The sequence below is a fragment of the Lygodium microphyllum genome, chromosome 5 (assembly GCF_053477565.2).
Source record: "Lygodium microphyllum isolate KBCC chromosome 5, Lygodium_microphyllum_v1.1.10, whole genome shotgun sequence".
Taxonomy (NCBI): domain Eukaryota; kingdom Viridiplantae; phylum Streptophyta; class Polypodiopsida; order Schizaeales; family Lygodiaceae; genus Lygodium; species Lygodium microphyllum.
Window position 1 is genome coordinate 99065032 of NC_141139.1, and position 24614 is coordinate 99089645.

The following is a 24614-nucleotide window of genomic DNA, read 5'->3' on the forward strand; positions in this document are numbered from 1 at the left end:
CGTTGCAGATGTGTCTCTGCCACAGTGGTTGGCACTCGTATCCGGGCACGGACCGAGGCACTTCAAAAACTTTATTTTGCCAGTATTTCGCATCCTCAGTGCCCTAGAGGGTGGGATTTTTCTCTCTTTCCTTTAGCCACTATTGGCTTAGTCGGATTTCGATGTTGATCACCTCGCTATTTTAGGGGGCAGGACTCTGCGCAGGGCATTGGGGATGAGGAAGCTAAAGTTGAAGGGCTACTTCTCCTTTTCTTGTCTCTCTTAGATTATGAGCTTTGCATGAAAATTGGGAGGCATGTCCTTTGGGCATGGTGGGAGGGGTATAGACGACTGGGCCATAGGGTTAGTCCTCAACCTTTGTCTGGCTTCTTCCACCAATTTCCTCCTCTTCTCCCTTAGGGTGGCTTTCCTTTCCGCGGATGCATCTGCTGTGGCTACCCCTGCCCTTCAAGATGGGGTGAAGGGGGTTGCAGGACCACTTCTTCTTCGAATCTACCTAGGTCAATTTGCAGTTCAGCCTCACTCCTTGGGCGCTTTGGCTATTGTACCTCTTCTATGAACTCCAGAGCATCAATCTCCTAAGGGGTTAGGCCAGCTGATAGTAGGTACCTACGTTGTTCCTTTGGGCTTAGCCGAACTACAATGGGTTGGAAGGGCATGTGTAGCCCTGCTCACAGAGCTCTACGCACTATGCTTAGCTTCTTTTTTACCGCCTCCAAGGACTCCCCTTTCTCCGCATGAGTGGCATCCATCAGGGTATTCAAGAAGATTCGTTGTTGAGTATTGAAGGCCACTTGGGCTACCTCTACTCTACCTTCTGCTAGAATTTTCTCTTTTTCGACAAGAGCCAGGCGACGCGCCAAGGTCTTCACTCTTTGCTCATTTTGGCATGCCCACTCTTCGGCTCTCTTTTTCATTTCCTCCATGCCTTCTCCCTGTCTTTGCACCAAGGCCATGAGCCTCTGCTCCTAATCTTCCAACTCCCTGCTCATTCTCTCCTGCTCCTCTCTTTCGAGGCTCAACCTTTTGGTCATAGTTTCCATTTCTCGGTGGTGTTGCTCCTCTTCTCGCTTCCTTCCTTGCAGTAAACTCTTTCATGCCCTATTCAATCCGACCTATTTTTGTTGCTAGATCCCCATGTTGCATGATTAGAAGCTTATACTCTCCTTGCATCTTCTCGAGCTCTTGATTTTCATCTATGAGCTGTCGTCACCAGATTTGCTCCTTTTCTTCTTTGGTTTTTAGTTCCTGTTTCTAGGTCAAGAATGTCATTTTTTTGCATAGCCATTTGCCTTGTCTTTTCGAGCTAGAAGGCCGCTACTACCGCTTCCCTTTCTGCTTCCAACTTGGCCACTGTTGTCCTCCTTTCCTCCCTTGCCCTCTCTAATTGAGAGAGCAATTCGTCAAAGTACTCATCTTGCTTTGCGGGTGGCATCATAGTGGTGGGGATTGGGGTGGTCGAGGCTTCCATTTTTTGTCATTTTGGCTCTTGCCTAGACTCAGCATCTGTAGTTGGCCTTTTCTTTCCGGTGGCTATGGTTTCCCCGCTCTTTCCTTGTGCTAGTTCCTTATTGATAAAGTATTGCATCCATGCCACAAAACTGTTCACATTGGTGCTGGGCGGGATGCTTGGGGTGACAGTAGTTGCTTCATTGGCGGGCACCAAGACGGGCGGGATGGGATGGATGGGGGCCTTACGCTTGCCTTCGATGACCATGGGCGGCATGGCTTCGGGTACTTGAGCGCTTGAGCTGGGTCTATCTTCCCTAGGTGGACTTTAAGCCCCTAGGCCATCAAGTTGGCTCTGTTGTTCTATGGACCGGCGAGTTGCTTCGGCCATGCCTTCCTCCTCCTGTCTCCTCAACTCTGCCTCCTCTTCCATAGCTCTTCTTTCTCTCTCTTCTTCTGTTTTCCTTGCTTTCTCTGCCAACTTTTCAACTTCTTCCTTCTCCTTCTTTTTCCACTCCATTGCCTCTCTTAGGGATTCTTTTTTGGCTCTTTCCAGATCTTGTTTTTCCTTTTTTCTACCTGCCTTTTGTTTCTTCTTTTGAGTTGCCTTCCTAGTGGACTCCTTTGTTTTTCTCCATTCGAGTTGAGCCTCGCGCTCCTCCTTTTCTGTCTCAATTTCTATCCTGTTGCTCAATTGCTCGTCCTTTTGATGGGTCAACGACCTATTTGGGATCTCATCTGCTCCCTTGTTTCCTTGTTGGGCTTCTTTCATAGCTTCTTGGATGATGGATGTCCATAAGCTTCCATACCTGATGAAGGAGGCTTTCAAGGAAGGTTTCTTCCTCTCCGTATTCTTAGATGCTGGGGATTCTTCGCTTGCCTATCTGTTGCCCAGGGCTAGTGCTTTGCTGCTTGGTCTATTGTCTTGTGCATGTAGCCATTCCAATCCACCTCATCTTGGGTGCAGACTGCCACATTCTCCAGCACAGGTACACTGATCCGGTGCATGAGGGAATTATAGCATTGGTTGGAGAAAAGGGAGTGCACCAACTTTGCCTGCATGAGGATCTTAGCATCTGGGATATCCTGTATACTAATGTTGTCGTTTGTCAAAAGGGAGTGCACCAACTTTGCTTGCATGCGGATCTCAGCATCGGGGATATCCTGCATGCGGATCTCAGCATTGGGGATATCCTGTATATTGATGCCGTCGTTTGTCAAAAATTCTTCCCTCTTCATCTTCAACAGAGCATACACGTCCCTCTTACGTTCTTTCTCCACCTTAGGTTCCAACTCCAGTGACTTCTCCAGCAAGGCCTGGTTTAGTGGTACCTACACCTGTCAAGCATTGTTCCCCCTTCCCACCATCACCGTTCCACATTCTTGGTCGGGGTTGTACGTTCTCAAAAATTCTACACACTTTGTGTGGTCAAGTTCATGTGCAAACTTCTCTAGGTACTTGTGGAGGTTGCACTTTCCACTATTCTCCTTGCGGCCTCCTCCTTGGCCACCACCTTCTCAAGGTTGTGAATACTGCGGAATTTCAGCTGACTATAAGCTCGATTTTCTAGGCTGATGCCATACTGCGCTCTCTCTTCCTCCATGAAAGGGAGTCGGTGAGTGCGATCTTGCTGCGACATCTTTTGTTCATGTCATAAATGATCATTCCCATTAGTGCTTGCGAAAGAGTTACTTGTTGAAAAGAAAGGCTTTGTGTTCGTTGAATGAAAACATTTAAGCTCCAACATAAACTTTCCTTTCAGACTTTTTCGCACTTTAATTCGACTTTTTCGTGACATTTTTCCAATCATAACTAATATGTTTCTTTTCTTCCCATGTTTAAATGTTGACTGAGGTTTTTATTGCGGTGTGGCTTTCCTCACGTGTTTATGTGTCTGCTTGATTTTGATTGGTTCCCTTCCTTACCTTACCTTACCTTACCCCCCTTCTCTTTCAGATCTGGGGAGAATCCTTCCTAGTATTGAAAGCTAGTAGGCCCCGGCTGTTAGCCTATGGTCGAGTGTTTACCTTCGCATGAGCTAAGAATAGAAGTCTGGATTGTACTCTAGCTGAGCATCACAGTCCAGATCGAAGGGTTGGGTACCTATGTGTGTAATGTAAGTAAGGACATCTATTAGGACGTCACCGGAATCAATGCGACTAGTAATATGCAACTCTTCCTCTATCAAGGTGGTCAAGGTAAGGGTGTCCTTTGATGTGCTCTTCTAGGAGTCGGTCACAAATAGTGGTTAATACCCTATACGAGGTGGGAGCGACATAATTTGGGTCATATTTTGATGTCTTAATGGCTTGGCGCTGCTCAATGTTGGTCATTATTTGGCATCCCTTGAGTTCCCATTGCAATCGAAGGGTGTACTAGCTCCATAGGAATGGGGATTTGGTCGTCTCAGCAAGCCTTTTCAACTCCTCTAATTCTCGATCAGTGATGGCAGAAGAGGATCACTTATCATATGACGTGATGAGTCGTTGTTTGATAGCTTGCTCTGTAGATATCTCAATGCGGAGCAACTTGGCAACTGAGTGGGGTGCTTTGATGAATGCAAATTCTAGTGTGCCCCATGAACAAGGCATTGTACGAATTTCTGTTGTAAAGGGCTCTTGCAAGAGGTTCAAGTCCAAGCGGTCATAACTCAGAGCTAGCGACATGAACGTGGGATCTAAGCATCTGAGGCAAGCAATGATGTCATCCCCCGTATCTTGATTAGATCTATGGCCAATGAAAATAATGATTTCCGCTCATAGGAGGGTCTAAGGCGTGCGGGTGGTTGAGTTCACCGAACTAGAGTGTTGAGTAGCAGATAGTTGCAGGCTCTGTTGTTTCTGAGATTGCGGTGGGTCGCTTGCCCAACGGGCTCAGACGACTGGGCTACAATTGGGACCTCCCTACTTGGGGGTGTGGCCTCCTGGATCTTAATTAAGTCACATGAGAATGGTTTGGGAACAACAAGTTGAAGTTTGGGCCGGTAGATTTGGTCCGTCTATGTGTGCATAATCTAATGCGAGTCAACGTGCTTGGTGACTCAAGTCCTTTGTGATGTTAGGCCTTGACCAGTTGCACAGTGGGGTATGGTTACTTGTGGGGGTGGCACTTGATTGGTGCTCTGGGCTGTTTAGACTTAGGGATCCACATCTAGGTATTACCCTCACAATAACCTTGTGCTTGCAACATGGTCTTAGGAACCCAGCGTGGCTTGACTACCCATCGCTGTGCGTAGCTTTGTTTTGGCCTCCTAGGTTTTGGGGTTGTGGTGTGAGCCTTGCAAAGGCGTGGCTAATTGTGTGTGGGTGGTAGGGTCTGATGTTTAGGCACCCACCTTAAGTGATGTTCATGGGCATCGACCGCGGTTTCAGTCGGTTGCTGGCATAGAGGCCTGGAAGGGTACGACAAATCACAACACTCCTCCTTAGACTTGGCTGGCTGTGTGTTTACCAGTGGCATTGCGGGTCTAGTGGGGGTCCCATGGCCCTTGTTGAAGGTTGCCACTATGTGGACATTGCCAATGGCTAAGTGGATACTTTGCAACTCATAATCGACATTACAGTGAGCTTGCTTTTTAAAGGTTCGACCCAGCAGAGATTCTGTGCCTGCATTTTCCGTGTTTGGCAACATAGAAAATGTCATTGGTATGCTCGTAGACTCGATAGAAATAGCGACCCTGCATTTCCCTAGGAGTGCATATGAGGGCCCCCCATACGGGCTCAGTTTGGCAGGGTAGTGGGTTGTAGTTGTGGTTTGCCAATATGGGTCCAATGCTCATGGGTTAAGACATTTAAGTCTACTGCATCATCAACTAAAGCACTGATAGTACAAGTCTACTTGGCAGTGATTCTGATGTGGATGTAGGTAGGCTCTACGATTTCCTCATTTTCCTTGCCAATCTCCGTGATTGTGGCTACCTGTTGATCCAGGTTTTTTTACAACCCGGATTACTACCACAAAATTTGGCCAAAACCCCTATCAAGAGCTTACCATATCACTTTGGGTTTACTCTTCAAGCACTAGGTATGCTACATTGCTTCTCGATTATGATAACTCTAGTAAATGGGGGGAACAAGTTCTTAGGAGGCATGTCAATGTAAAGGGTAAAAGGGATGGTTATCTTAGTGAAGATGGAAATGGATTACACCTAGGAGTTGAGTGAGTGCATAGATTTTTCAAAGGACTAGCCTCCAACTACACATGGGCTCCGCCTGCATCACTAAGATTTGGAATCTATCACCATCATTAGAGGACACCTCACCCTAGCACACAAGTCAATATCCACATCATGGTGTCACTTGGATCTTGCACAAAAGCTTACAAGCATGGATCCCTTTTGTCACATGCTTATATGTATTTATATATATATGGGGGACTAAAGTCAAAGCAGCTTTTGGAAGCCGTTTTTATAATCTCAATAACTCCCAAGAAAAAGCGAATTTCAGGAAAATTCCCTCATGGCCAGATCGGTTTCGACCTGTGGTCTACAAAGTTGCAGAAGAAACTTTTTTCAGATTCTTCACGGATTTGAAGTTACGAAGGCGCAGACTGTTGACTACATGAAATTTGCTTCTCTCTTTCATCACACCAACTTTCCATTCTATCCTTCTTGTAAATATATTATAATAATGTGCTTTGGGCACCCACCTCTTGTAATCTAGCTCCATTTCTCTATTTTGTCTACCACCACCCTTGGCTTCTTGCATGATGACCAAGGTGGGGACTTGTCCCATCCACTATTCTCCATATTTTCAAAGATGCCATACATCATCTAGGATTATATTAATAAAAAAGATTAGCTTAATCTAATCCCTCATGGAGGCTATATAAAGAGCCCATGGAGAATGAAGGGAAGAAGGACAATGACAAGCCCACGAGAGCACTCTAGAATACCCTCATGCTAGTCCATCTCTTTGAGGTGAGCTATGAGTGAGTTCTTTTATTATGTAACATAATGGCAAGCTTCCTCTACCTCTTCTCCTCTTGTCTCCCTCTCCTCTCATCTCTCTCTCTCATATTCCAATATGGTGTCTAGTATATATATTCTCTCTTGTAAATTTGTGTCTTGGTTCTCTTGATTCTCTTTGAGAAAAGGGATGTCCTAGCCCATCCTCCCTTTGGCTAGGTGGTGCCCCTCTTTAGTTCTCTTAGTGAGGATTGGAGGTTGGATGGGTAAGAGGCAACCCGTTCATCATTTCAGCCCTCACCGTACTCTGACCGATGGTTCTAACATAGATGGTTCATGCAAGGGGTGCGTGGGGGGGGGGGGGTAATACTTCTTGATGTGACTTCCATTAAAGAAGCCTACACCCTCGCTTTCCAAAGTCTCGAGCTCGACATTATTGGTTCGGTTGATGACAGGAACCTTGAAGGGCCCTAGACCTTTAAACTTCAATTTCTGCTTATGTCCCTTAATAGAGTATAGGAGCACTAAGTCACCTTGTTCGAAGTCGCGCTGCTTGACATGCTTGCCAAACCAGCTTTTGCATCATGCTTTCTCTCATATGAGTTCATGGGTAGCTAGGAGGCGTGTCTTCGAGAGGTGTTCGAGTTCAATTAGACGTTGCGTCCATGCTTCCTTTCCTTCCCATCTTTCGTGAAGTGTGATTCTCAGGCTAGGAACAAAGAACTTTACAGGTAGAATTGCTTCCATTCCATAGGTCAACCTAAAAGGTTTCTGGCCTACGGCTGCTTTGTAGGTTGTGTGGTAAGCTCACAAGGCTGCCATTAGTTTGTTATCCCAGTCATCGCTGCGCAACATAGAGACCACCTTGGTCAGGACGTTGACTAGAATTTTATTGGTGGATTCCGCCTAGCCATTGCAAAGAACATAGTCTATCATGCAAAAGCAAAGCATATTAAAGTGCATTATCATTTCATAAGAGAGAAATTCATGGATGGAGAGATAGACTTGGTACATATCAAAACCAATGACCAAGTCACACATGTCTTTACCAAATCATTAGGTAAGGATATGTTTGAGTACTTTAGAAGTGCACTTTAGGATATTATATCTAGAACCTCATTCTAAGATTGAGAAGGAGTATTGAGAACTATAACATGGGTTAAGTCATATGCTATGGTTGTATGTAAAGTGTTCTAAAGTCAAAATAGCTATGCACTTTGGGAGATACTCATAGTGCGTGTATTGTGAGAAGAGAAAAATGAAGATGGAGAAGAAGATGATGGATTAAGCCTCCATATCTTGTGCCATCTCCCTTTTGTTGCACATCTAAATAAAATTCTTTCAATGTCATACTCCCCAACAACATTGTGAGAAGAGAAAAATGAATATGAAGAAGAAGAAGAAGAAGATGGATTGACCTCCGTATCTTGTGCTCTCCCTTCTATTGCACATTTGTTTCGAGAGCTGTCGCATACCTTCTACACTCATTGTCCTCCATCCAACATTTGTTTAGATCACCATGAAAGCTCTTAAGAGTGCATAGGTGGAAAGAGTCTTCAGCCAATTAGTTGTATCATTTTGGTTTTTATTTAAAAATTAATTTGTCATTTTCTCCTATTCTCTCTTGTACTCATGTTCGTTGTTATCTTCTATTGTACACTATTTTCTTATATATATGCAAGTAAGATTCTATTGTCCTTGAATGTACTATAGGACCATGTATACAACTATGCTTAACAACATCCTAATCATGTAGTTTCTATCTATACATTGTAAATAGTACATATAAACATGTAAATAATAGCACAGATAATCATACATGTAATAGTGAAGATAATTGCTAAAATAAGATACTATTTCTTTATATTACTTTGTTACATCATACATGGTCTTGAACATTTTTAATAAATGAAAAATGTGTAGGCACAAAAAAATAAAAGAGGAGGTATTTTTTTCTATCTCAAGTAAATAAGGGTTTCATGCATCAAAAGAAAGTCAATGAGGTACTTCCTTAGTTCCAATATAAGGTATTTTTTCCTAATTTTTTTTAAACTTCTCTACTTCTTATTTTTTAAGTTTCTTGAGTAATATGGATGTTTACTAACCTTCCTCTATGTTCTTTCATAGTTTTGGTAGTTTAGTTATGTATTATATTTCATTTTCTTATGTGAATTCATAAGCTAGACATATACCTTTAGTAGCATCTATAGCAATGTCTATCTACATATATAGCCTTTGAGCAATGTAATGGTAAACTTTAAAAAATAGACTATTTATCCATATTACTATGTATGCATAGACTTATAGTTTTTTGTTGATTGAACTTTATAGACACAAGATAGAGATGGACTTGAAATTTGTCATTGAGTGAAATGTCTCTCTTAGGTAAAGAGCATTGTGTGCATTGACAAGAAAGTGGGAGAGGTTATCCTTCAATTTCAAATTTAGGTATTATCTCCACTTCCTCTTATCTTCTTCTTGCTTCTCCACTTCTTTTTTCCTAAATTCCTTGAGGAATATGAATATTTATGTTCTTTATAGATATTCTTATATAGCTTTAGCAATTTAATTCTCTATTCTACTTTCTTCCATTACATTAGTACATAGATTAAAATATAAGCTACAAAAATGCATAAGCTAGTCTAGGCTATGCATATGAATTGGCTAGGTGCATAGGCATTGGCAAAAATAATGCCCAATAAGCATGCAAAAAGGGGCAAAAAAAAACAAGGGTGTTATTGGTTACAGAATTGTGGCTATGCAAAAACCAATAGTCCATTGGTTTCTTTTGCTAATATATAGCATTTTCATATGCATGTGTATATGTGGTTATCAGCATGTGAAAATAGTATCCATAATGAGTATAAATTAGTGTTTAATGTGCCATAAAAATTGTAGTTAGATTTAGAATAAAAGTGTATGTAAAATCATGTTTCTCCTGCATGAAATATATGTAATACTAGACACCAATCTTTTGACATGTTGTTAAGCATGATGTTAGATGTGCTAGTGAGTTTAGATTTGAAGTTCAAGAAATATGTCAATGTGATCGTTTATAATTCCAATCCATGTAGTGTCCCAACAACAAAACCAGATGTTGATGTTGTCAAACGAGAAATGAACAAGGAAAACCCTACTCACAACCTAAAGATGAGGTGAAAATGAAAACAAACAAGAGGGAAGAGAAGTGAAGAACCCAAGAGCACACACACAAAAGCAATGGAGACTTGAGAACAAAGCGAGATAGGGCTAAAATATTATTATTCTTCTTTCTTCTTTTTCCACACAAAACAACTAACTATACAACACGATAAGATACTAATATAAAAGTGGCACACATATGTACATGCGATCACTAAGTGTGAACCTGTAAGGAAAGAAGAGGTGACACAATAAATGCGCCATAACCAAGGGTTGAATATGTGGGTATAGTCCAGTTCTAGAATCACTAGCATATCCTCATGTCAGTCACCTAACACGCTAATGAGCAATATCCTACCACATCACCAAGGCACATAGTGGTGGATGCTAGCTCATGTAGAGCTCAACATCTCAACAAAAAATGAGTGCTAAGAAATATGTATGAACTTTCCTAGATGATAATGTCAACAAGAAAATTTAACAACACACACACAAACACCAAACAACAAATCCCAACACATAGTGGTGGATGCTAGCTCATGTAGAGCTCGACATCTCAATAGAAAATGAGTGCTAAGAAAGATGTATGACTTTGCCTAGATGATAATGTCAACAACAAAATTTAACAACACATACACACACACACATACCAGACAAAAAATCCCAGCACAATAGTCTCTTGTAGCCTTGAACAACGCAGAAGATAGAGCAAGAGTAACCACAAAACAAAATAGAAGGTCTTGAGTTTAGTTTAGATTCACAACTCAAGACCAATTAAGAGAGTGATGAACAACATGAGGACTTGAAAGCTGCACACTTACATATGCAATGTATAATTCCAAAACCTTTGTGCCTTAATACTCAAGTCTAATACCACAATAATGAAAACAAGCTTGAATGGAAACAATGACAATATATGGCAACCAAAAATACAAACATAAGAAAAGAGAATACCCAACATAAAAAAGGCTCAAAAAACACACGCATTTTGTGATTCTTGCGAATAGATCTACTTCACAACGCATGATTCAAACTTCAAACACTAGTATTCCCAAGTTCAACAAGGACAAACATTTTTTAAGACAACCAATGTTTTCACAAGATATACAACGTAATTTCTAAGATAAAACACCAAAAATTTTATTGCAATGATATTTTATTTGTATTTTCCAAGTATAACAATGACTAAAATGTAATTCTCAAAGGCCTTACACTTGACAACAAATTGAGATGATGCCAGCTTGAAATCTAAGATTTGATGAATATGAGTAACATGGCTTCAAGCAAGATCAAAGGGAAACTTGAAATCCAAGGTTCAATGAAGATTAGAAACAAGGCTTGAAGCAAGATCAAAGGCCAATCCACAAACTTGATATATCTCAAGACTAGCAGGTCCTTCCAACACTGCTAGGGCTACAAGTAGTCGATCATTGTTATTCCAACAATCTATCAAAGTACTTTGGAGCCAAACAACCTATCATTCCAACGAGGTTGTTTCCTTGATCCCCACTAGATACTTGACGAACTATTTTAATGTAGAAGGTAATTGATAATGGTCCCAGATTATCTCTCCAAGGATGTTGATCCCCACTTAGAAAACACAAATCGTCTTTCCAACAAGGCTACCTTCAATAATACTAGGACTTCCACATCACCTTCAAAATATTTGCCACATAATTGTTTTCTTTATCTAAATTCTTTGTATATTCATGTTTTTGTAATACCTCCATCTAAAATGATGTTATCCACCTTCAAATAGTGCTACTTCCCAACTATTGTTATCATAATATATGCATACTTTGGTCAGCTTGTTATACTCCACAATCCTATTGTCCTAAACTCTAATTCTATCCATAAGATGAATACTTCTCCCATTAAAAAAAGCTTTCCACTCTCTATCTATAGTTATCATCCACTTCTAATGGTTTCCTTATCATTGGTGCTTATCTCCTTTATTTAAGTTTGCATCTTCACACCTTCACTGTTTTGATGAAGTTGCTTCATCCTCTTTGGCAAAAGTAGCATGAGAAGGAAGCATCATCTTTCCGTGGCACTATACCACCAACTAGAACTCATCGTCCTTTCAACAGTCTAAGCATGTGTTTGGTCTTCTCCCTACTCAAATAGTTGGCATATCCCCTATAAGGCATGCTACTAGGGCACACATCAAAGCGTCACTTGTCTCCATAAAATGACTAAACAACTCCTCAACTATCTCCCTTCCAATTTACCATTCTAGCTCCTTCCCCCACAATGTGGTCTCCCTATTTCTACTATATGTATCCCATACAAACTCACTCCCCCTCAAAATTTGTGATGGTGGATAGACCCTTTAATCACAAACTACTAAATCCCCTTGATTTGCACTTCTGACCCCCTTTTCAAAACAACAACACCCCATATAAAAGAATGGCCTTCTCTATGGCTTTTTTGGCCTTAGTTAATAAAATACATAGCTTTCTTCTTCGTGTTTTTAGTGTTTCTTTTTTTTAAAAAAATTAAGGAATTTTCCAATATAGATAAGCTTACAAGCTTTTAAAAAAAAAACTTCATAGGCCTCGAATGTGTGCATACACCCATGATTGACAAAACCTTGGAGTATACATTTACATACCATTCCCATCCTTGATTCGATACCCCTCACTATTCTATGTCTTTGTGTTTAATTCTATGGGGAATGTCTCATAGCAAATCAAGCCTCAAACCATGAAAAAGTAATTATTGAAGTAAATCTCAATGCAATAAACCCCTAACAAGGACACAATCACATCCTAGGTCCCTCTCGAGCCTTCAAAAACATATACAGAGTCTTCTACACCTATTCACGTGGTGCTCCTACCAAACATGTGCTTTGTAGATGAATAATGTGCTCAAAAAACCATGCTTGGAGGAAAATGCAAGGCAAAAGCAATGTCATGCAATCAAGCAATAGATGGTGCACATGAAGAGATTGTAACGTGCCTGCCTATCGGCTGTCCAAGCACATTTTCTATTAGAAGATAGGCATAGGAACCCACTGTAAGCAAGGGTGTATGAGGGTAGATGGGTGTGAATAGCCTTAGGGGCAGGGGAAACCCTAAACCTAGCTTGGAAGAGGCTACATAAACAGCCTATGGGTCACTATCAAACTTGAGATAGAGTGTACCCAAGTTGTACCTTGAGCAACTTAATAAACAAGAATTTGTTCTTGTACTTTGAGCCTCTTTCTCCCTCTTGTGCACACATTCCAATGCTAAAACTCTGATTTTTCCACATAGTATTAGAGCCTCCTTTGATCTCTTCTACTTCTTATACCCTCAGCCTCATTAAGTGCACAAGATTGTCCATCATCTTCAACTTATCTCCTTCACCTCTATAGCTAGCATGTATTTGCAAACCTTGGAGGACTTGGGGAGGACAAAGGAGGCCATATATGCTCCTTCTTTCTTTTGGAGATCCCTTCTCCACATTAGGGCGCAGCTGCTTGTCAAGTCTGCCCCCAACATTGTCCACGATTGAACCCGACATTACGCGTTTTCCAGAACAAGCGCAGTTTTCTATCAGCGTGACATTTGTACCAGTGTGCACGCAGCAGGGGACGCAATCCCAGCAACCACCTTGGGGCTTTGATAGCCCCCCTAGTGGGCTATCCTCATATACAAAGGTTCCTAGAAATTTGCTCTACAGAGAGAGATCTCTGACAAACCCTAACTGTGTACCTTGTGGTATCCATAGCCAGTAAGTTCTAAACTTGGCATTTTTCACCTTTTTCACTCTAAGCTTTATTAACATTGATTCTAATCACTAAAGCATCTTCTCTGAAGCTTATTTGAAATCTAAAAGCTCTTGGACATGCTCGATGGACATCACTAAGTGCATTGGGAAGCTGACTTCCAACCTGCTTTCATTCAAGCATTTCATTAAGCTTGACATTAGTGTTTCTAAATAATAATCATTAATCATCTAATCATTTTCTTGATGGGTATTTACTAAATCTAGTGAGTGTTATTTTGTCAACTTCCTCTTCTTATATTGTTGTAAGGTTATGTGTACAATTATAAACACATAGACCATCATACACTAGAATTGTATTGCATATCTTGAGTGACTTTGGTTCAAGTACACTAGTCAATGCAATCAAAAGGATGAGTGTCATTGTACTCTCCTCGGAACCATCAACAAGTGTTGACATCATTTACTGACCTTGTCCAACATAAGCTTCATCCACTAAGCCATACCACAAGGAGGAGCCTGCAGTCCATTCTAGGTTTACCTCATTAAAACCTAAAAAGACTATTAAACCTCGAAAGAAGATTGCACATAAGAAAGGACCACCACAGTCACACTTTGAAATATTACATTTGTATGATTTTCAGTATTTCTCCTCATTACAACTTTGATTTCAATTGTTTGATTTGCTTCCGCATTCAGTGGCAAGTTTGTAAGGGAATAGACCCTACCCTTGCCTTAACAAGTGGTAAGACCTTCCCAATGGCCACAACATATGCTGATGTCCGTCCTCAAATTTGAAAGTTTGATGGCAAATATTTACACCCATGTCAATTACTTATAAAGTACAAAATGATGGAGAGAGGGTATTGGCCTCTCATTCAAGGCACTAGAGTTGTAAACTTTGTAAATCTGGTTGATGTAGAGGATGACCAATGTGCCCAAGCCATCATAATGTTACACTTAGATGAGTCCCTAATTCATCATGTTGATCAACTAAACACTGCTAAAGAAAAATGGGATGAGCTTGAAAAGCTCTATGGAGCCACTGGTAAAAATACTAAAATCTTCCTTAAAATTGAATTCTTTAGCTTGGAATATATATCAGGAGAAGATTTGGGAAAATTCATCTCTCACATGAAGGGACTTATGGCATAGCTTGCCTCTGTACAAGCTCCAATACATGAAGAAGATACTATTGCTATTCTCCTAAAAGCTGTAAAAGAGGTGTTTCCTACTCTTGTAACCACTTTTACCAACATTCCAGACCCTACATTGGCAAGTACCATCCAATCCTGTTTGGATGAAGAAAAGAGGAACCACAAAGAAAGCAGCAACAGTCAGGCATCTTCAACTTCCCGTGATCAAGTATTGGTACATACAGTTTTCAGTAGATGTTCCTTCTGTAAGAAAAAAGGACATCTTGTAAACAATTGTTGGAAGAAGTATCCCGAGAAAATGAAATATAACAAATGCAAGAAGACACGGCATATCACTAGTAAATGCCCCAACACTCCGGATGTACCCAAAGAATTGGTGGCCAACTATGCCTCCAATCCATCTCAAGATCGATTGTTTTGACTCTTTAAATCATCTACCTAAAACACTCTTGTAAGCCTGATTTATAAATACATCCCGGGGGGGGGGGACATCTTACATGCCTTGTAATCCAATGCCACCCTGGCATTGAGGGGGGTGTTAGAAGATAGACATAGGAACCCACCGTAAGCAAGGGTGTATGAGGGCAGATGGGTGTGAATAGCCTTAGGGCTAGGGGAAACCCTAAACCTAGCTTGGCAAAGGCTATATAAACAGCCTATGGGTCACTATTAAACTTGAGATAGAGTGTACCCAAGTTGTACCTTGAGCAACTTAATAAACAAGAATTTGTTCTTGTACTTTGAGCCTCTTTCTCCCTCTTGTGCACACATCTAAAATATACTAGTTTTTTTTTCCCAATAATCTAATATTTTTTTACCATCCAAACTATACACATTAATACTAGTGATTAATATAGCTCATAAGTCTCGTTCACATTGTAACTTCCATGAAGGGTGGCTACGGTCCTTGTCAATTTGAGAAAAATATCAAATTTACGACTCTTGGTTTTTTAAAATATATTTTTAATTAAATAAAAAAATTAGCTTTTAAAGTTATTTAGTTTTACCTTAGTTAGTCTTTAGTTAGTAATCTTACTAACTTATTAATTGACTAACTAACTTTCGAACTAGCCAACTAACTTTTATTACATGGAAATATTACAGAGATGGATATACTAATGGAGAAATGTGTGCCTAGCGTGGCTACTAAGTACTCATGCAGAAATGCAAACATAGTTCCTTAATAAAATTAGGATCCTTACCCTCACCCCCATTACTCAAATCAAAAGAAAAATGAAAGCACTCCACTCCACCCACCCAAAACTCACAATAGTCTCATGATAAGAAGTGGTCATTTGATGATGATCAGAAATAACAGCCATATCTCGTAATTTTCAACATCCTATATGACCCTCAAACTCTCCTTCCACCTTTTTCACTCAAACAAGGGTTCCTAACTCAATGCAAAAATATCCCAATCTTGTGCATGAAAGGAACAAGTGTGTTGAACAAAGGTGCTCCTTAATCGTACTCATGCAATCTAGCATTTATTGCATATAGCTACATTGGGCCTCATGCCATGGGTTACTCAAAAATGGTACACACATACATATTCCCATCCCTTGTCATGGTTGTAAATGGAAAAAAATGGGAAACAATCCCCAAGTGCAATCTATCGGATAAGAGAGTGTAGCTTGAGGTGCTCCTAAATTCATAGTCCAAGTGATGTGTAAACATATCAACATGATCCAAGACATCCAACATCTACAATCAAAGTCCAGCATCAATCTTGTCCAAGAAAACACTAATCTTGACTAAGAATATTAAGTGCATCAAGCAAACAAATCCATAACTAACAAGAAAATCCCAATCTAAGCACATGTGAACAATTATGAAGCAATAAAACAATTAATTATGTAAGCAAACAAGTGCACAAAATCCTATCTATTAGAAATAGTACCAAGGGTTTTTAAATTTTCGCAAAATTTCATGACAACACCTTTGCAATCACAACAAGGGGCTTAACGAAACTCTTCTTCTTTCAAGAGCTCTAGTCACACAACTATGGCTACCACTAGCATAGCCATTACAACCTCTCTCTCTCTCTCTCTCTCTCTCTCTCTCTCTCTCTTCTCTCTCTCTCTCTCTCTCTCTCTCTCTCTCTCTCTCTCTCTCTTCTCTCTCTCTCTCTCTCTCTCTCTCTCTCTCTTTGATCAACTCTCTTCTCTCAATCCCATGAAAGTAAGAATGCTCAACCAATGAAGAGGTATACTAAACTCACCTGCTTATGTTTGCATTGATGTTGTGATTCACAAGCTCACAAGGAGCTCCATGATTTGAGTAGTGCTACTCGATTTGCATCCTCTACTACATGGCTACTAATTCAATCTAAGAGTATTGTACCTTTAAGAGGAAATGCATAGGAGAAGAAAGATCATCTAGCATCTCCTCCACTCCACCTCTCACCCAAGAAGAAGGAATCTAATAGAAGAACACAAAGCAAGTGAGAAAAGCTTCACTCTCCAAGTCCCTCACTCTCATACTCACACTCTCCATTGTTCTCAAGTTAATGCACAATAAGATAGAATGGAAGCAAGAAGAAGAAGAGAATTCTCAAGTTTACACACACAAGAAAAAGCTTGTCCATTCACTTTCTAGTTTTTATATATGGGTTGGATTGAACACCCTACCCTTGTTTTTGACACTTGGCTAACCCTTCTTACCCTATGCATACAACTTTATATTAATTTGGACTTATCCTTTGAAATTGAAAAGAAAGCTAGTGCCCTTAATGTTGCCTAGCTTCCAATCTTCCTCTCCGATACTAGGAAGTATTAGAACTTGCACAGGACTTGAACCCAACTCTCAAATTAGTGTTACAAATAATTACATATTTGCAATAATTAACTAGAAGTTGTTGCATGCACATTGTGAGTGGCCCAAAAAGATTAATCCTTCAAAAAATTCCTAGCACATTCAGCTTCACTCTTACTTGTCATTTTCCTTTTGTGGTATCAGCCTTTTGCATTTGTGATTTAACACAATTTACCTATTTCTTTTCTGTTTGATAAACATACACATATCTCCCTTGGTTTATTGGGATTATAACTAGTACATTCACTCACACACACATTCAATTTGCACACAACGTTTTATATTGCCTAGCATTGGTTGATATATGGCCACCCTTCCTATATATAAGTAAATCATAGCAATGCCCCACAAATAAAGATAAACGAGTAAATCAAGAGTGGCATAATACATCATATAGCTTCATGGATATAGCCCACATGTCTTGCAATTTCAAACATGGTCCTTCATGGCCTACCTTTATGTAAGAAGCTACATGTGCCTTACTAGTTATTTCAAATTTATCCATGTAAGAAACACCACTTTTAGAGCAAGTTTTTTTGAAGCATACATTAGTGTAAAGCTTGGCTCCAAAGTTTCATGAGCATTTTGAATGTTAATTGCCTCTTTAAAAGGCTATCAATGCAAGTCCAACCAAACCTCAATCGCCATTTTCCATTAACCATATATTATCTACATATCTTGAAGATGTATTGGCCATTACATGATCTACTTGGTGGTCCTAGCTTTTTGTTGCATTTCATTGCACTAAGCAATGTGCACACCTTCAAATTAGCTATACGACTACACAATTTTAAAAGGCTTTATTGGTGTGGTTAACCCTCTAGTGATGACAGAGATAATGGGCATTGGAAGAAAGCCAAAATGAAGGGTGTTGTGTAAATATGCCTTTAATTATGAGCATTTCTTCCACAATGGAATAAGGCTAACAATACAAGCATATCTACCAAGAAATAGAGTACCATGTGAGCACACTAAATTAAGGAGATTTTGAGTGCACCCCATAACTAAAGTTTTCAATTATCTTTGAGTAGTTCAAAAGTTCAGAAATTTTATCTAGTTTGCATTTTGGAGTTGTCACATCTTTGATCAAATTGGTCTCAAAGGTGGTTAGTAGCTACTTCCAATTCCATCCACCCAAAATACATTCCCAAGCCAACATTGTGTAGCAATCGTTCACAAAAATAATGGTTGAAGCTATATATGTTGCAAAATTTCAAATAAAAAAATTTAAAATTTGTAAATCTACCAATAGTTTATATATAAATGGAAAATGCGTGTGATTTGATTAAAACAACCCTCAATCTTCTTTTAATTTATTAGATAATGCAATAAATCATTAAAGAGAGTTATAGCCCTACAAAGGAGTTTCTCACCCCTTGAGTTTTATAGTTATAGGATTTTTAAATCCCTTACCAAAAATGTTTATCATGAAGAATATATTTTTGTGTTGCCTTTGGTCTCATCAAATGAGTATGACACATTTCTTGAAGTATTGAACTCTTTTGGCTACTTTATTTTGAATAACAAATGGTACCTTACAAGGACAAGTACCTAAAGAAGGTTCTTTGGGCATTGTTGATAATGATCTACTTATTTATGATGCCTTTTATGTTGCATGTGAGTTGATATGGCTTGCACTTCATATGAATTACTTGTGCACCAACTACATGGCTCACATGCTACATGGGAACGGCATACTCTTTGTTAATTGGTGAAAACAAGTAAGATCACATGATTGCTCAAGCTTGCAAACTCTACTAAATGATTTTTTTGCAAATGGTCACTCCAAGTACTTCTTGTGAGCAATGCTTATTTCAACCACTTATGGAGTAAGAAATGACAAGGTCCCAAAAGACCGTGACAATTATGCTTGAATGTTGTGAGGAACTGATTGAAGAAAATAGGAAAAAATTGAGGACAATATAACCTCTATATTCATGTTGCTATTTGAGGTTTAACTATACTTTTTTAAATTTAGGAGAATGATATTTTTTTCTAGGTTGTCAAACACTTTACAATTGCCATGTAGAATTGGTAGGTATCAATTGATTTATGTATACAATAGATCATTGAACAATTTATTTTTTGAAATTTCTAATTTGTTGAAGTATTCTTACTCATCTACCTTTTGATTTTCCAATCATTTTCAGTAAAAAGTGTTTTTTAAAAACTATGATTGGTTAAGGTTAATGCTCACATAGAGCATTGTGCAAGCATGATGTCTGCTCATTCCACCTATTTCATTAAGATTTTTTCCTCCTCGTGGTTTGTGCCTCTTAAGCATGTCATCACAAGGATGATGAATGGACTAAAGTATGAGTTTTCTGTGAAGACCATTGAAACTAATACATCATTTAAATTTTAAGAAAATAAATTCAAATACAATTAAAACTAGTTATCAACCTTTTGATGCTTGAAGAGATGAAATCGATTACTTCAACTCTTCGTTTTCATGACACCATCTAATAAGAGGAAAAATTGGACTACAAACTCGATCAACAAAAAACTAGATGTTTCAATTACATCTATAAGGAAATATGATGCATTCATCCTCCTACATTTATTTTACATTACTCATGAGGCAAAGATATTGCCCAAGGTGCACAATTAATTGCGTGTCTAGAGACATGTTCTTGATCTTTTTCTTCTATCTTCGATATAAGAGTTCTGTGGAAGGAAAGGATGACACTAGCTCCAACAAGAACAAGGTTATACAATGGGATGAGTTGTGATTTGCAAAAACGAGTTGGTTCTAGTAATCACTAGAGATAGGTTGGTGAGTGTGGTGCTCCATTATGAGAAATTGATAAACAAGTCCTGCGAGGCCTCCACCAAGAAGTGGACCCACCCAATAGACCCAATGGTTGGTCCAATCCCAAGCAACAAGGGCTGGACCAAAGGAACGAGCAGGGTTCATGGAGCCCCCATCAAAAGCACCCGCAAAAAGGATGTTTGCTGCCACAATGAGTCCAATGGCTAGTGGTGCAATCAAACTAACATTGCCCTTGGCTCTTGGGTCACATGCGGTTGCATACACTGTGTAAACCAATCCAAAAGTTATCACTACCTCTAAAATTAAGGCATCATAAATTGGCTCTCCCGAGGCCAAAGCATGGGGAGAAGTAGTCTGCAAGTCACAAAGAACTTAGATCAGTATTGTGAAAATAATGAGACAAGGAACTCAGATGGTGAGGCCATGCGCACAAAAGGGTCACATAGGCCTGACATCATGAAAGTATAGATGAAATTTGTCCACTCAAAATTTTGTGAAAAGTACTCAAGAGTTTGCATAAGGGAGAACATGACACCCAAACCAAACCTAAATGTATAGGACATGTGTAGATCCATTTTATTTACAACTAGCTCTTAAAATCACATGAGGACATAAGGTTACAATTAGGTGTCTCAAGTTCATACATTTGGATATAAGAACTTATTAATGGGATGAGTGTTGTGAGATAAGCTAGGGTTGATCAATTGTAGAAACCAAGAATTAAAGAAAGAAAAAATTGTTTCTCTAATGCATGCTTCTTCAAAAGCTTTCCCTTTGATACCATTTAGCTGATACATGAGCCACATTCTACGAAATATTTTAACATTTCCCCCAACTTGAGTCATCAATAAAACTATATCCAAAGAAACATAATGCATGTAATCTAAATAATATCATTCTAATGTTTTTGCTTTTGTATGTTTGTGCGAAAATAACAAATATTGTACAGAAAGGTTTAGCCATGCATCAATCACTTAACATAGTCATAGTGTTTTGTGACCTATCTAATAAACACAATGTTTTTAAACATATTTAATTTTTTTAAGACATACATTTGAGCCACCATGTTTCGAGACATTTAATAGTTGTAGCATTTGCATACATGATCTTTGGTTTGACATGTCATAATGTTTTGAGACATACTTAAGGCTTTAGTGTTTGGAGCCATAATGTTGTTACTTGTTTAAATTCTTTGGGACACACCTTTAAGAGTTGTTAGTCTAGGAGATCCATGAATTGCATCCTTCCTTAATATAGCAAATTATACCTAGTGCATCCTTTAAGCTTCTCTTTGATTATAAAAATTGCAGTATTAAAAAAAATAAAAAAGAGACATCTAAAAGAGATTCAAACCTTTGTGATTCGCATCCATTGTGATATTATGTCCTTATGGGTATGCATCTCTTAATCCTTGCAATTATTCTATCCTTACAGTCCTATGTTTGTGTAGCTCATTGTGAATTTAAGTTATCACAAACCTTGAAGTTTCTCAAGTTATTGAGCTATCATTGCCTTGGTCCTTCATTTTCATAGCATTTGACTGTTCACTCTAATGATTCTTCGTTCCCATTATCCTTGATCTTCCATTAGGATGATTTATCCTTGTTATTTCTCTTACATAATATAAAATCTTAGCCTATCTTTGAGTTCCTAGCACCAACCAAGCATGTTAGGAATGAAGGATGTGATGTCCCCAAGATTTTTGCTATATTGGCACATTATGAGGAATTAGTTGCACAACTTGTGATCTAGTATGTCTAAAATATTTTTTAGGCATGTTGTAATGGTAGTGATTTTATCATCTAAGTTTTACCCCCAGCATTTTCATCCTTATGGATAACTTCTTTGCATGTTAATGAACGAATCCCCTACCCCCCGACACACCTAACCAAGTATTGATCCCTAGATCTACATGCACACATGCAACACAACCTACTAAGTGGGTTGTTGCATCTAGAGTTAAGTTAAGAGATCTTATGAGGTGGATCTTTTTCCAAATGTGGATAACGCTTTGAAATGTCTCTTAGGAGATAGCCTCTACCATATCCTATGTATGATGTAAATATATTATGAGCTCAATTATCTTTTGGCAAGGGGAACGCCTCTTTGATGAATGGATATTTTTTTAAAAAATTGAGGGTTTTTTTACTTTTTGGGGTAATGCGGTTGGTTTATGAGGGTGCGAAGTCCGCCATGCGAGTGAGACAAATTAAGATTAAGCAGTCCTTGGGAACTCAGCGGGGACACACCTGTTTAAGGATGTTAAGTGACTTAATTTAAGAAAAGACTTACGCTTCCGTTGGTGACGAGGCTGAGGAGGAGGCACGCCACGGCGGCACCCGCGAGCTGGGCGATCCAGTAGAGGACGCCCTTGAGGAGGGTGATGTGGCCGCCCAGGAACAGGCCGAAGGTGACGGCCGGGTTGACGTGGCCGCCGGACACGTTGGCGGCCACGGCCACGGCCACGAACAGGGCCAGCCCGTGGCACAGCGCCACGCCCAGCAGCCCCGCGGGGCTCAGGTCCGCATCGCTGGTCAGGCTCCCTTCATTTTATTAAAGAGGAAAAAATAAACAATTGAGATCCGCCATTATTAAGCAATAGCAATAAATAAATAAACATATAATTATGGGAAATAATAAAATAGTTGTAAGGTTTAGGCTACCGTAGGCGATGACGGATCCCTCGCCCGCGAACACGAAGATGAGGGTGGAGATGAACTCGGCCAGCGCGCATTTGAGTGTCTCGGGGTGCGCTGCCTCTTCATAGCGCCCTACGGCGACGTTACTGAAAGGCATGTTGGCGCAATGCGGCGATATATGTGTTTGATGCAATGGCAACAACCACAGGCAGCAAATCGAGAGAGAGAGAGAGAGAGAGGGCTGTTCTGGTTGTGCTCCTTCGCCTTCTTGAGGGAGAGAGCGGCTTTATAATTATATTTCTGCGGGGGTTCAGCGCTGTGTGTGCTTCGTCCTTATCAGCACAGAGCTGGCCTGCTTATTATTAGGATCTCTCTCACCACTCATCATCCCCTCCCCCCCCCTCGTTACAGCAACGTGTCCCTTGCCACGTGCGCTGCCGGCCCCGCTGAGCTGGCATGTCTCTGGGCCCCGCTACCTGACCCCATCACCCCCCCCACATCATACTTGCCAACCCATTATCGTATACTATAACATCCTCCTCCTAATTATCATATTCTCCTCCACATTAACCATTATTGCATACTCGTCTTGTAGATGTGCAGCTCATTATCCCTAGGACACCTTAGATAATCCTTAGAGGATTATTGTGTATTTATACTGCAGATGTGCACCTCATTATCCCCCACGACACATTAGATTCTCCCCTAAGGATTGTTATGTCCTCTCATAGATCTTTATCTTCACTAAATGTCATCATTCATCTACTTAAAGTGAGCATTCACATCAAGTTAACGACGAACACTACTTTTCTATTTTGAGCTAACAAGTTTTTGTTTAATGGTACATAAAGAGACCATCATCAGAATTACAATTCTTATTTGTGTTTTGCCGTGTACCAACTAAATGTATGTTGCATTTCACATATTTACTAAATGTATGTTATGCATTTCACACATTTATACCAATGTTAATTTCACATTGGCCCACCTAACACAAAAACTATGGCTTGCAAAAATACCTAGAAGACTTTTGGATGACAAGACCCTTTTGTGTCATATATGTGATGAGAGACATAGTAGACGATGCCTATCTTTTATGAAACATGTGCATTTAAAGCTCTCTATCTAGAAGGTAATAAATTAGCAAAATAAATGGGAGCCCCCTACATTTGATTAGAGGTCATACATCATATAATATGCCTATATTTTATGGAATTGCGTTCCCTTTAAAGGTCTATAGGGTCAAAAGTTTTCTAACATTGTGACAAGTATTAATATGCACCAATAACAAGTCACATAAACCATATTTTGACTCTTAGATGGACGTTTGAGGTGTCCAAATACAAGTTGAATATTCAAAACTTTCTAAATGTTTTAAGGCTTCTCTAAACTTTTGGGTTGAAATGGCACATTGTAAATATTTGCCATCTTTCCATGATAGTTGTTTCAACTTTTAACGTCTTATTATGCTATTTTGGAAAGTAGATGATAGATCCCACATGGTCAATCATATCACAGTACTGTATTCATATCACATTTTTATATTCCTTGTAATCATCACCACACATGTACACATGTGCAAACACATACAAATGCTTTGAATGGCACTCTTTAAGCAAAGTCATGTTTGAAGGTTTACAAGCTCCGCAAAGGTCTTGGTACACGATAGCAACAATTTGTATATAAAAGGATATGCCAAATTTTTTGAGTTAATGGCAACTTGTAATAATATTATATAATTTTTTAAAGAGCTAACCATGATATATGTTGACCCATGGTATATGCTCAAGGGATATTCTTATTCCATTAATATTTTGCCTATGCTTAAGGCATATCACCATCCCTTTTTCATTTTGCAAAGGCCAGTAGATGCCCTTTTGGCACTTGCAAATTTCATATGCCACATCTTGCGGAGCTCATCCACTTTTAGCCATGTTAATCTCTTTGTATGCAAGCCTCAAGGGACAAAAGTGTCTTAGAAGTAGGGCACTTAAGAAAGAAAATCACATGTCTATGCTAGTAG

The 24614-nt window shown here is 39.5% G+C and overlaps 1 protein-coding gene across 1 annotated transcript; it reads right to left on the reverse strand.

Annotated features, from left to right (window-relative positions):
• Positions 1-19676: 19676 nt before the first annotated feature.
• LOC148036186 (aquaporin TIP1-2-like) lies at positions 19677-22928 on the reverse strand. The gene is made up of 3 exons (XM_087678193.1): positions 22616-22928; positions 22245-22495; positions 19677-20306 (listed from the first exon to the last, which is right to left on the reverse strand). Exons 1-3 carry the CDS (start codon positions 22746-22748, stop codon positions 19932-19934), a joined length of 759 nt encoding a protein of 252 aa, XP_087534319.1. The 5' UTR covers positions 22749-22928; the 3' UTR covers positions 19677-19931.
• Positions 22929-24614: the final 1686 nt, after the last annotated feature.